The sequence below is a fragment of the Sardina pilchardus genome, chromosome 10, assembly GCF_963854185.1.
Source record: "Sardina pilchardus chromosome 10, fSarPil1.1, whole genome shotgun sequence".
Taxonomy (NCBI): Eukaryota; Metazoa; Chordata; class Actinopteri; order Clupeiformes; family Clupeidae; genus Sardina; species Sardina pilchardus.
Genome location: NC_085003.1, coordinates 17,374,398 through 17,388,007, shown reverse-complemented (window position 1 = coordinate 17,388,007; position 13,610 = coordinate 17,374,398). Strand labels below are relative to the sequence as shown.

At 43.0% G+C, this 13,610-nt stretch overlaps 2 protein-coding genes across 3 annotated transcripts; one reads left to right on the top strand and one right to left on the bottom strand.

The window, feature by feature from the left end:
- The first annotated feature begins 242 nt into the window (after positions 1-242).
- gatd1 (glutamine amidotransferase class 1 domain containing 1) lies at positions 243-4,446 on the top strand. Its single transcript, XM_062547402.1, has 7 exons — positions 243-592; positions 908-984; positions 1,209-1,314; positions 2,116-2,223; positions 2,355-2,446; positions 2,623-2,716; positions 3,442-4,446. The coding sequence occupies exons 1-7, from the start codon at positions 544-546 to the stop codon at positions 3,558-3,560; spliced, it is 645 nt and encodes a 214-aa protein (XP_062403386.1). The 5' UTR covers positions 243-543; the 3' UTR covers positions 3,561-4,446.
- On the bottom strand, positions 4,400-12,225 carry chid1 (chitinase domain containing 1). 2 transcript variants are annotated; one of them, XM_062547400.1, is made up of 13 exons: positions 12,091-12,225; positions 11,472-11,590; positions 11,216-11,365; positions 10,938-11,070; positions 10,667-10,711; positions 10,404-10,510; positions 10,025-10,086; positions 9,194-9,286; positions 8,463-8,564; positions 7,494-7,646; positions 5,440-5,520; positions 5,300-5,342; positions 4,400-4,943 (listed from the first exon to the last, which is right to left on the bottom strand). In XM_062547400.1, exons 2-13 carry the CDS (start codon positions 11,580-11,582, stop codon positions 4,845-4,847), a joined length of 1,179 nt encoding a protein of 392 aa, XP_062403384.1. In that variant the 5' UTR covers positions 11,583-11,590; positions 12,091-12,225; the 3' UTR covers positions 4,400-4,844. The 2 variants fall into 2 exon arrangements, with proteins under 2 accessions (XP_062403384.1, XP_062403385.1); XM_062547401.1 differs by having other exon boundaries at positions 5,300-5,339.
- Positions 12,226-13,610: the final 1,385 nt, after the last annotated feature.

The window sequence follows — 13,610 nt, the reverse complement described above, 5'->3', positions numbered from 1 at the left end:
TCAGGTTGTGATGTGACTTCATACAACAGTTTTTAGCCAAGTGTTTCAGTGTTTCTTCAGTTATTTCAACCGCGGTAGAATTTCATTAGGTAATGATATGTTACACTGTAGCTACAAAGTATTCAACCGTGTTTGACCAAAGATTGTCTAGTCTCTAATTTGACCGACTCTGTATAGCGGAACAAAAAATCTATCCATTTGGTTTCACAGGGGAGGACATTTATTGACGGACATGGCAATCACAACACCGTCAGCTGACAAAAAACAGTCCTTGCGAACGGGCAGTATGGATTGATTTGAATGAGACTGTAGACTATGTCTAACTTTTTAGATTACCAAAATATCAATATAATTCTCTCTAGACAGTAAGAAGAGGATCTGACAGTATCACTCTTACTGCGTCAACACGGAAGAAATTATTGAGCTAACGTTTAAGGTTGACAGGTCCCATAGTGCTCTAGAAGTTGCTAGCTAGAGAGACTATCATCTTGATACAATATATGTTTTAATCCTTTTGGTATATATAACATTCCCGTTACTGACATGTCCGCTAAACCTACTTGTCTTATTGTGGCAAGTGCTGCACCTCAAGGTTAGTAATGTTTTGCTATCTTAAATACATTGCTTATGTTGCAAGCAGCACCAATGTATGTGATGCGATTCGGCATAATGCTAACTTAAACCTGTTAGTCTAGACAGTATGCTACAGTCGTGCTGATCTTGCCCACTCTGGTATATACCATATTATACATAATACCTAAAACAGCATGTATAGAATATAGAATATCAACTTCTGTAATTAGAAAATGTGCATTTATTTATTATTTGTTCATAATTAAAACAACAATGTTATGTACACAATGTGTTTTTTCCATGCTTAGAAGTTTCTGTTTTGTCTTTCCATCAGGGGTGAATGCTCGCTCGTTTCATCAGGCTTTTACGTTGTGCAGCCCTGTGTTTAACCTGCAAACTGCTACTCCTGGGGTGAGGAGCACTGAACTCATATAGTAAACTAGCCAGCCAGACATAATCATGCGTGCATAAGACACTGATTCCTCTGCAGCTAGGTGGCCTGACACAAGTGTGTGTGTGTGTGTGTGTGTGTGTGTGTAAAACACGTGTCGTGTGTTTGTTTGTATTTTGTGAGTTCATGTATGTCTCAACAGTAACTCATGCATGCATGTGTGTTGTCTTTGTATTTGTACCAGGGGAAGCCCATTGATTTTGTGGGTGTGGATGAAAGCACAGCACGGTGGGTGCAGGACTTCAGTGTGAAGCCTTCTGCCACCCCAGCGAAGCTGGAGTCCATAGACGGTGAGAGACCCCTCACAGAACTTACTGCCTGTAACACACTACAGTACAGCGCTCTCACTGTAGATAAGCATACAGCACTGAAACAGAAGGAGTCCTGCCAGTCTTCATACACAGTGGCTTGCACACTTTTGAAACATTTTGAAAAATAACCTCTGAAATGATTACTTCTGGCAGGTTTTGTGGAAAGATATTGACAGATTGCGATTTACAAATATGACGTAACCATCAACATACTATATAGGACATATATATATATATATATATATACTATATTTAGGAGTGTTATTTGGTCTCACTTTTCTGTTGTGAGATAGGGGAGGGTCTGGAGTGACATGACTGCTCATGTTACTATTGAAATGCCAAATGCCCTGGCCTAAAGTGCTCACTGAAAATTAAAATTAAAATTTGGACAGTGCAGATGAGATAACATCAAAGCTAGATATTAGCAACATAACATGTCAGCCAGATATTAGCTTAATTGATCTGCCCCATGCAGAAATACAGGACAAGTACTGTATTTGGTGGCACCGCTTAGACTCATGTCATGGTACTGACTTTGGGAAGACTTTCCCTAGAGGGCACATGGTACGGAAGACTGTAGGACACTACAAGACATGTTCTTCAAACGTGCTGTTTGAAGTGGCACTCTAGAGGACACTGTAACACTTATCTCATGACACTTTAGAGGGCACTTTTTCAACCATGGGGGCACCGGGGAGGGGAGGTTGATTCCAGACTATTTCGGTGCTTTGACTGATCTAGTCTGTATGTGTGTGTGTGTGTGTGTGTGTGTGTGTATAGGAGCTCGCTACCAGGCCCTGTTGATCCCAGATTGCCCTGGTGCTCTTACTGATCTTGCTCACAGTGGTTCTCTGGCTCGGATCCTCACCCATTTCACCTCCCAACAGAGTAAGATACATACACTTGCTTTTTCTTTTACCCCCTCACATTATGAGATTACATATAACTAAACATTATATTGTGATATAGACATGCTTGTATGTGTGTGTGTTTGTGTTTGTGTGTGTGTGTGTGTCCAGAGCCAATGTGTGCCATAGGGCAGGGAGTGTCCGGATTATGTTGTGCCACTGAGGGCCAGCGGTGGCTGTTCAACGGCTACAGCCTCACTGGGGTGAGTCATTACCTCCCGATGACCAGCAGAGGGCAGCAGCATGCAGTTAAAGCTGCTCTTTGTTGTAGAATTAACCTGCCAGTCTCTCGCTTGGTGGGATGAGATGTCATCAGTAAATAGGAAATCTATGTTTATGGACGTGTAAATAACCACTCTGTGTTGATGATCTCTTTCAGCCTTCAGTGTTTGAGCTTGTTCGCTCCCCAGACTTTGCCAACCTGCCCCTCATTGTAGAAGACTTTGTGAAGGACAGTGGGGGCTCCTACACGGGTAAGGGAGGGTCTCGACTCGTGTTACTCAAGCAGGTGTATTATTGCTGCAGTGTACTAGGGATCTAATAGCCTCCTTCTCCTCATTTATTTTCGTATAAGTGAAAGTATAGTGAATTTGCTATTGGTCCCCATCATTTTGAATTTCTCAAGTTGGCTTGACTTGAGAAGCCATTTATACAAATGGCTCCTTCTGCCTAAAACCTGGCTTTAGTTTGTGATACATTTTATGATGCTGCTAGGCTAACACAGTACAGTAAGACATGTGAAATGCTTAGTATCTGTAAGGCCTCCACAAAGTACTGTAGTTAATCAGAAAGAGGAACTTCTTTTGTTCTATTTTCAGCTTTGTTACCATGGAAACCTGAGTCGGTGCTGTGCTGCTAGAGACAGTGACCTGTAAAACATTTCTGAAGTTAAACATACACCGCCACTCGCAGATATGTCGAGTACTTTGATTTCTCAGTGTCACAGACGCAAGGCTTCAAGAAAGGAACATTTCAATTAAGTCTGAACTGTTGATTTTTCTGATAGTTTTTAAATATTGAAAGGTATTATATACAATATCTATTTTCAAGTAGATATTAAATGGCCTGCACCATTTATGGCTGAATTCAGAGACAATACTTGAGAACTAGGCTATAAGCCCTGCAGATGTCAGTTCTTGTCCCTACACCCACTTCAGCCTATACTGATCACTCTCATCACTTTGACCTGTTTCCATAGCGAGCCAAGAGGATGCTTTGCACGTAGTTCTGGACAGGCACTTGGTGACCGGTCAGAATCTCCAGTCCACCACTGTAGCCATCCACAACCTCATCCTCCTGTGCAATAGCGGCCGCTAATGCTAGCTTGCCTCCGCCAGGCTCCGTACAGCACAGCGGACTCAGACAGGACCAATCGCACATTGACATGAGGACCAATTTTGTCATGTTTGGACATTGTCACATGTTCCATAGTATTCTAATTATGATCCCTTATTTGATGATGTTGTTGAATCAGCATATTAAGATGCTGTCGGCAGTTTTTCTTCAGTGAGTGTGTGTGTTTCTAGACTGTTGATTTATGGTTGCGTTGTATTAGTCATATTCAAAATACTCCAAAAGACACAAGAAACATACAGTACAGTGCACAGCCGTGGACCATCTTCATACCATTCCTCATGGTGCATTATTAACTGTATCTAGAAGAAAACTGCCAACTTTATTTTTAAATGAAAACAGAGTTAGAACTGTTTCCAACCATACTTCTGTTAAGTGCCTGAACGCGATAGTGTAAAACCGCAAATAAAGGTGTGATATGGACTTCCTCTGTGGCCATGTCACAGGAAATCATCAGCTTCCTTCTGAACTAATACAGCAGTATCGTTAAAAGCCTTACTATGGGTGCCTCTCAACATCTCTCCTCGTTCCTCGATGCTCCATCCTCGAGGGGCGTTCCCACTGATCTATAACTAACACTGGATAGACTATCCCATTGTTGCCGCCGCATCATTCTTTATCTAGATCAGTGAGGACGAGGATCGAGGAAGGAAAGGAGGGTGTATAAAAGACCATATGAGAGGCACCCTATGGCATCAGTAACCATCATGTTATGTCCCCACCCAGTGTCATCAAGTGTATTTGCCGCCGAAATACATGTGCCCTCATTTCCTCCATGTTCACAGTATTGCAATGTATGTAAAACATTGATTTTTATTAAAATGAATAAAAATGAACACGACTGTCCTGATGTTTGACTTGGTCACTGCAGATAGCGGAACATGATGAGCCAAGCTGTCCAGAACAACTTGTACTCAAAATGGCGTCTTTCCTCTAACAGCGCAGGATGTGATGTGAGGGTTATTTCCAAGCAGTACACTCTTGCCCTGAAGGAAAAGAACTTCCTGGATGACACAGCTGTTGTTTTATTGCCATGCTTTGTGAGTGATGATAACACATGAGATCTGTGTTCGAGTCTTGATTTCTTATTGTCTTTCATGGAAGCTATCAAGTTGGTCACCTAGTTGGACAGCTAGGGTGCCGTGGTAATCCCTGAACAATCTCTCTCTCACACTCTCACACACACACACACACACACACACACACACACACACACACACACAGTGTGTTTGGTCCCTGTACCATTAATCAAAGGAGGTCATAGAAGTAGTCCAGGCCTTGGCCAATCTCCCACATAGAGATGCCAGTGCCCAGCTCAGTGGCCAGCTTCACTCTGAGATGAAAAGACTGAGAAGGGAGGAGATGGAGAGAGGGATAGGAGAAATGAAAACAAAGAAAATGGAATACTCATGACCATGGCATCCTTAGGACACTTACTTTGTACATCTGATGAGGTTGGTGAGGCTAAATTAATCACAAGCAGCCTACTAGTTAAGACTACTAGCATAAGACACATAATGGAATTCACACCTCCCTGCAGCTCTGCCACAATCGCAATTCACAATCTCTACCTAACTCTCAATCTTGCACTATCTCTCTTCACAAACAAGAACTCTCCTCTATCTCTCTCTTCAAGAACAGTAGAGAGGTTTCCCGTAATAAATATGTTTTCTTGAATGACTTTGACAAAGTGTTTCTCTTACCTTCAGTGTTGGGTAGTAGACCACGTGTTTGACCCCGTTACTGCTGAAATGTGAAGAATAAAAGAAACAGAGCAGATCAGATTCTCATTTTCTCTTTCTGTCTCTTTCTCTCTCACACACTCAAACAAACAAACACACACCTCTTGTAGTTGAAGTAATGCTCTCCTGCCTGTTCGTCCCACAGGATTTTAGGTCTAATTTCTCTGAGCAGCTCAATGTATCTGTAGAAACACATTCAGACAGACGGTTATCACAGATGATTTCAGGGTGTCAATAGAGATGACATGCAAAGGTGTAAAAATGTAGAACTCCATTTTAGGTGACATGGCTGTTACAACTCCCACTACTACAATTGTGTATGTAGCCGTTTTCAGGTTTTCCACACATTCTGCGATAACTGCTTGCCGCATTTCTGACGGTAGCGGACATTCAGACATGAAGCATATATGCGGAATGTATCCGGCGACGTGTTGTTCACATCTAATTACAGTGCATGCAAATGCACTGTTCTGTTCTCCCTAGGCATCTTCTTATTATTATTCTCCTAACCAGGTCAAATTCAGCTTCAACCGTTTAACGTAGAAACTTGGTTCAAACTTTATTACGTAGGTCTTGAAAATAAGACTAACAGGGGAGCTACACCAAACGCGTAACTGAAGCGTTCCGTTTGCGACGCGTAAAATCCATTTTAGAAGATGGGTCTATTTTTTCGAATGTACGCGCCACTGTTGCGTCTGGTGTAGCTACTTCCATTGACTTCAGTGATAATTAACTGCTGCGACCGGCTGCAACATATGCGTCGCGAACGGAACGCTTCAGTTACGCATCTGGTGTAGCTCCCTTGTAAGTCTATGTATATTTCAGCTCTGTAAACTTGATACTTTTTGAGATATTAGCAAAATATTTTTCCCCATTGACTTTTCATAGACCTCTGAAGTTCGCCTAAAAAGGATCCAAACCCATATAAGGAGATCCGGGAGTTAATTGAAGCCAACTGCCTATATGGCAAGCTTTTTTGTTGGCGAACTTCAGAGGTCTATCGCACTGCACTGCTGTGACATCACATGCTGATTAAGCTGATTTGCACCTGTATCAAGAGCCAGCTGCTCAAGGCCCTATCAAGTTTAATTGACAGCCAGTTAAATTGAACCTGCATTATGCTCTCTGCTCAGCTCTCTCTGTCTACCCATTCACTCATCCACACACACACACACACACACACCTGACTGCAGCACTTCATATATACCACACTTCTCCATGCACTCCACAACATTCTCACCTTAACCTAACTCCCCCATTTCACTGCATCATAGAAAGCCACACTCCTTACATCCACTTACATCCACTCACACACACACACGCACACACACTCACACGCACGCACACTCAGAGGTGGAAAAGTCAAGCTTCAGAGAGTAAAAGTCCAATCACGTATTGGTTCTATCTGTGCACTTAAACACAGGTGATATCACCAATTAGCTGCTCTGCCTGGCTGAAGAGTTGTACTAATTAGAATCAGCTGGTTGGTTGGACTTTTCCACCTCTGCCCCTAAGCCACATACATACAACTCACATTTTATCTTGCTTTTGCATGCACTGGTAATTTCCTCGAAATTACGTTTTCTAGTTTAGAATTGGGCTTTGGTTCGCTGGGCAGATAATGACTCCTAATAAATGCCGCCGTGCTGTCAGCTGTGCAAGCCTGACAGCGGATAAGTGTAGTTTTTACACCGCGAGTATGGAGGAGGCTATAGCCTTGCTGCATTACCTGCAGCGTGTTAGAGAGACGGAACTGTTCAGTGACATTAGGGCGCTTTAAATACACATAATACTTCCCTCGATCATCACTGACAAGTGCAGATTTTTTCCGCGATTGCATTCACATAGCAACTGTTGCGGCAACATTACGACAAAATGACTAAGTCAGCAGCAGGATCGGGTCCGGTAGTAGATATACGGACATATAAATTCAGACAGCACAGCAAAAAAATCCTATGGTAAAAAGTCTGAGAACATTGCAGAAATACACATCTGTCTGAAAACGGCTTGTGTGTATGTGTACGTATGTGACTAACTGTCCGCCGAGTTTATGTGTGTATATCCACGTATGCATGCATAAATGTATATATGAGACTAACCCCCACCATAATTGTGTGTGTGTGTATGTGTAAGAGAGAGAGCAAGAGAGACTAACCGGTCCCCCAGAAGTGGTTCTGCCCCGCCCTGTGTAGAGAAGTCCAGGCCGTAAAGGTTTAAGCCCAGCAGAATTTTCTGTCTCCACTGGCTGTGCGGGTCCAGCTGCAACACACAGTCCTGCATCCATTGCAACGGAGCACTTGGGCCCGACCTGCCTCACAGGAAACAGGAAGGAGGAGAGGAGAGGACAGTGATTGAGTGAGTGAGTGAGTGAGTGAGTGAGGCCCTTTCTAAAGGTAGTTACTTCGCCCTCTCCCTAGCCACGTACACCTCGTTTGCACACTCATTCGGAAATTCTGACCTCCGATAGAGGTGAAATATGACTTGCCCCGAGGTATCCAACTTGATGTCAATACCATATTCACCAACACACCGGCGGCCTCCCCTTCACAATAGGCAAATTTCACTCTCATTACAAATATGCAAGCTCATTTTAAATTACTATAGATAGAAACACTCATTTGAGACATTTTCCTTCTGGCTCAACTATAGAAAGCAATTCTTATAACTTATTTAAACCGTTTCCTGTATTCATCCTCTGAGCTGATGCCATTAAAGTCGGGTCCCCCAGGTTTACGATCGGTGTGAGGGCAGTATAAAGCCCCCAATGCTGAGGGCCCCTCTCATTCGTCTTTTTATCTATCCTCCCTTCTTTTCTTGGTCCTCATTCCCACTCATCTAGATATAGAATGATGGGGCGGCAGCAATGGGATAGTCTATCCAGTGTTCTTCATAGATCAGTGGGAACGAGGCGGAGGGCCGAGGAAGGAAGGAAGGGAGGATAGATAAAAAGATGGATGAGAAGAGCCCTATATGAACACTGATGGGTGTGTGCCAATTAAGAACTCTATATTCGAACTCTACGCGCTAATCAACGGAACTTAATTTATCTGCAAGGGTGCTTCCCACCCGAGTTCACTCGGTAAGAGGGGGAGTGAGTAATAGAGTGTGAGTGTGTGTGTCTTACCTGCCGGGGCTAGAGTAGTCATATGTCATAAGGCTGAAGCCGTCCACCACAGGGGCCAACTTCTCAAACTCCTCCCTCCCAAACATTCCTGGCTGGCCTGTCCTGGAGGGGGCACACACACACACACACACACACACACACACACACACACACACACACACACACACACACACACAAACACACACAAACACACACAAACACACACACACACACACACACACACACAATGTGATTCTAAAGATATGAAAACAATGATCATGATGCACCATACTGTAGACCATAGTGTGATCCATATTTAAGTGCATAAGCAAAATAGGAGAGTTAGCCTGGGTCAACCCGGACAAACCTGCTAACAAATTCTAATTTGCTCGGCAGGTCTCATCTAGAAAGGTCCTGTTGTACCTGTTTCCAAATGTCCTGTTTTCCAAACGTCCAGGGTCGTAACCACTAACCAGTAGTAAAATTAAGACTTAAATTTGTACATGTAACACTTACCAAATTGTTTAAGAAGTGAAGCAAATACTGTATATCCTTCTTGTAAACAAATTTTAAATGCAGTTGTTTACTCAATTGTCAATTCTAAAGAAAATTTGGTGATTTTTGGTGATTCGAAAGCGGACATCAATGGGCTCTTTTCCAGATCGACCTGCAGATTTGCTAACAGGTTTCTCTGGGTTCACTCAGGGCTAGTAGAGTGTCTCTCTGAGTGTATCTGGAAGTGTGAGTTTTACCCTGGAGCCACAGCAGGTGGGATGACCAGCACACAGGTCAGCTTCCCGGCCTGCAGAGCCTCACACAGGTGTGTAATCAAGTGCACCAGCTCTCTGTGACACACAAAAACACACACACACACACACACACACACACACACACACACACACACACACACACACACACACACACACACACACACACACACACACACACACACACACACACACACACACACACACACACACAAACACACACACAAACACACACACAAACACTTAGGAAAATCCTGCCGATGGAGCAGTAGAATGTTTCCATTGAGGTTGCTTGCATAATCTCAAAGTCCATTGGTAGACCCAAACATGGGTCATTCCTATTTTGAGTTAGAGAAATTATGTTCACATGTGAAATAGTTCTGCAGCTGTGTTAAATACCAGCTTAGAAATATTTTGTGTGAAAAACCTTTGTGCTCGGAGATATGATTTGCACATGTGTAAATCAGGTGGCTGTATAAATATTGTTCCTGTGTAGACAGGCAAATTATCCTGTGTAGATAATTTGCAAATTCATGAAAGATTACTGGACAGAAGCCAAATGTCCTGCCTTCTTTACCTTCCTTCGACATTGAAGTTACAAGCTTGTAATACCAAAGCAACAATATTGAAGTTATATACATTCTGACAAATACTTCTACAGGTACAACATTTCTTTGCAACCATATATAGAATTTTACACAGATGTAAACTTTATTTGTATTAGATATGTTCACATTATTTCACAAATTCAAAACATTATAATGACCCACTATAATACAAAATAGTGTATGTCCACACAGACACACATGTACTCACTTCCTCTGGTTTCCTCCAAGCTGACTCCACAGCTCCAGAGTAAAGCCATCAAACTTTTCTGCCTGCAAAGTCATATAAATATAGCAACATTTATCCCTACACTTTCACCCCTATGCTTTCAGCTAGCATCCCTATAATAGAATGAAGCTCAAAGTGCTTCATGTTTGGAGCATTTAACACAATAATAGAGAGCAAATTGCAACAATACACACAGGAACAAACAGTCAAACAGTTCTCTCCTCGGCAAGCCTTTAAACAGGATCAAAGGGTTCTGTCTTCACACACCTCCAGGAACCATTTACCCAAAACCAAATGTTTCTGTCTTTATACACCTACAAGAACTATTTATACAGGAACCAACCGGTTCTCAGACACTCACCTTCCCCACCTCCACCACCTCTCTACCTAGCTCCTCGATCTCATCCTCACTGTCCAGCACACTCATGTAGTCCTGGTAGGACCAGCCGTCAAACAGCAGACGAGGCACTGGGAGAGAGAGAGAGAGGGAGGGAGAGAGAGACAGAGAGAGAAAGAGAGAAATAGATTAATAATTTGTGTATGACGACTGAAAACATGAGTAACTTATTTATTTTCTCATGTTTGGAGTTCGACCTCGGAGTATCCCACTACAGTCATACTCACATATTTTGTTCTTTTTGTTGGCTTTTCGAACAGCTTTAACCCAACCTGAAACCCAGAAAACGAACAGTGAAAATGAGGCCAGTGAGAAAGTCAAAGTATAACTGGATGGAGTGTGTGTCGTCCCGGGGTTAAAACCACAGCTGGATTCAGGAGCACTTGAGCCTACTGTAGAATAGAGTGCAATGTGACTTGCATGTGCAGTGTAGCTAGAAAGGAGTAGAAGAAGTAGAGAAAAATACTGTGTGTGTGTGTGTGTGTGTACAGTACGTACCAGGGTCATGGTCATGAAGGCCGGTGATATGGAAGCTCTCAGGACCTCTACGTCGGAGCTGAAGCCACACCGGAGACACTGAAGTCAGTTTAGGACCAAAGACCTTGGCAATGTCGTAACCATGGGAATTCCACTGAGAGTTTAAGAGATGGAGAGATAGAGAGAGTGAAGCAGGACATCACATCAACGGCATCAACATCAACGCCCTTTTCAAGACCTATCACTCAAATGACCATACTGCATGACATAGTGAAACAACTATCTGTGTGTAGACTCACTGGGGTGATGTAGCCTAGAACTGATCCTTGGAACTGGCGCTTGGCTACAGCCTGGGGACAGAACCTCCTCTCCTCTCGGACAATGTCTTTCCACTGAGGGTCGCTTACGATAAGACCTCGCTCCAGAACCGGTCGGTCAGCTACTGAGGTCTGAAACACACATGGAGAGAGAGAAGTCAGTCACACACAGGTCCTATTTTAAAAGTGGGATACACTGATGACACACAAAATCAAACCAAGCAAGTTTAAAACTCACCTCTGTGTTTTGTGCTTTAGAGGCTTTTTTGCCATCTGTTTTGGATAAGGTGGCACCGACCAGCGACGAGGATGTGTAGTACACAATTATTAACGTTAGTATTGCTCTCATTTCAACTCCTGTTCAAAAGAGACGTGTACAACATATCTCATTTACCTGCACATTTCCATACTCCTCAGCTAGCATGCTGACAGGCCAATCACGTTTGGTAACACTAATCTAGTGAACAACCACAACGACGGATGACACTATCTGAGGCTCAGCTAACATGCAGTTCATCTGCGTAAAGGTAATAATGCTCATAAGACAGACTGTCAAGAAAGAGAGACTGTCAAGAGATAATTCACCAAATCTTTTCGCCGGTGAAACAACAAGATCAATTGTCCATTTTGCTATTGGGTCGACCAGTTTTACAGTTCCCTACGTCCTAATATCTAATATCAGAGAAAAGGCATCATCCTAAACATAGACTGTAATGTCAAATAGAAGATCCCAACATTAGTTAGCTAGCCACGCAAGTTAGCATCAAGTTGGCCATGTATGAGATATCAATGAAGAACATCACAAATGAGTTTGTATCTTTAAACCTGCACCATACAATTAAATGTTAACAACTTGCCTGATGTTGTCGTTCCTGAAATATCTGCTGTAAGGTACCGTACAAAATCTACTACAGTGATATCGTACCATCCCCGTCAACAAGCATTCAGCTCATACAACTTGCCAATCGTGGAAGGCCACGTGACCAAAATGTCAAATTCGACTTCCGGAGTGGCATTGCTAGCAGAATAAAAGATCAGATGTCAAATACTACGCCGCGTCTTTGCCTTGAACTACTGCACATGACCACATCCATGCTCATGAAAATAGAAAGATTAGATAAACCCTCCTATTTTTTTTTTTTTTTTTTTTTTAGCAGAGCATCCCAAGTCAACCATATAGGCTAGTTTCCTTTCAGCAAAGTATGTTACCTATTTGCAGCAGGTGGGATCATAGGTGAGGTCAGGTGTACTGAAAACAATGAATTCTGTGATCGCGGTAAGATAGACAGCGACATAAGGCATTCATAACATGTTTGATGATGGTGGAGGTTATTTTTATCCGCTGTGTACAGGCCTAACAATACCAGTGGTTTAAAAATCATTCCAAAAATGATGAGTGTGGATTTTTTTATTTTTTTATTTTTTTATTTTATTAAATGCAATTGGTGAAACTCTTTTGAGAGGTGGATAAACTGTTTACTTGCGGTATAGCCTCCACTACAGCCCTGGGTGGGATGCAATGCATCCCTTCCTCCTGTTCAAACTCATTCCTCTCTCCTGCTTATAAAATAATGTTACAATGTACAGAAGGTCTATTTAAATTTCTACAATCAATTACAGTTGCAACCTCACTTTTCAGTTACATGTCTGGTTTTCATTAAGCACTAGATGGTGGTGTTGGGTGATTTTCTAGCATCACATTTCTAACATGAAGCTGCAGTGAGTGGACTGAGCAATGTCTAAGGTGCCTCTCATGCAGCGTTTATACGTCCTCCCTCGCTCCTCGGGCCTCGATCCTCACTGATCTACATAAAGAATGATGGGGGGGGGGGGGGGGGGGGGACAATGGGATAGTCTATCCAGTGTTAGTTGGATCAGTGGGAACGCCCCTCGAGGATCGAGCATCGAGGATCGAGGAGGCATGTTGAGAGGCACCCTATGCGGCTTCAATCAGCAGCCATTGTAAGCCAGAATGAGGCTATTCGGTACACTTGCCATCACACCTCAGTCCAGCAGATGGCTGGAATACACTCAGGAGCTCTGGAGCTGCCAAAAAAAAAAGAAAATCCTCACAGAAGAAGGTTACTTCAGCCAGAGAATGGCTGTTTCCCAAAGTCAAGCATGCTTCTTTGTGAGCCACATTTACAAAGATGAGGTTAGAGGCCTCCCTAATGTTCTCGGACTTTACTTTGGAACAGACAAGCTAGTGTGAACGTGCATGTCACTCACATGTGGGCAAGTGCAGAATGAATGGAGGTCAACGGAGCTGTATGAACCCTCAAAATCCACTTTTCTCAGGATATGACACTGTTAACGCTCCACCAGAAATACATGAGTGTAGGAAAAGCCTTCCGTGCACATAGTCTATTAGAGGATG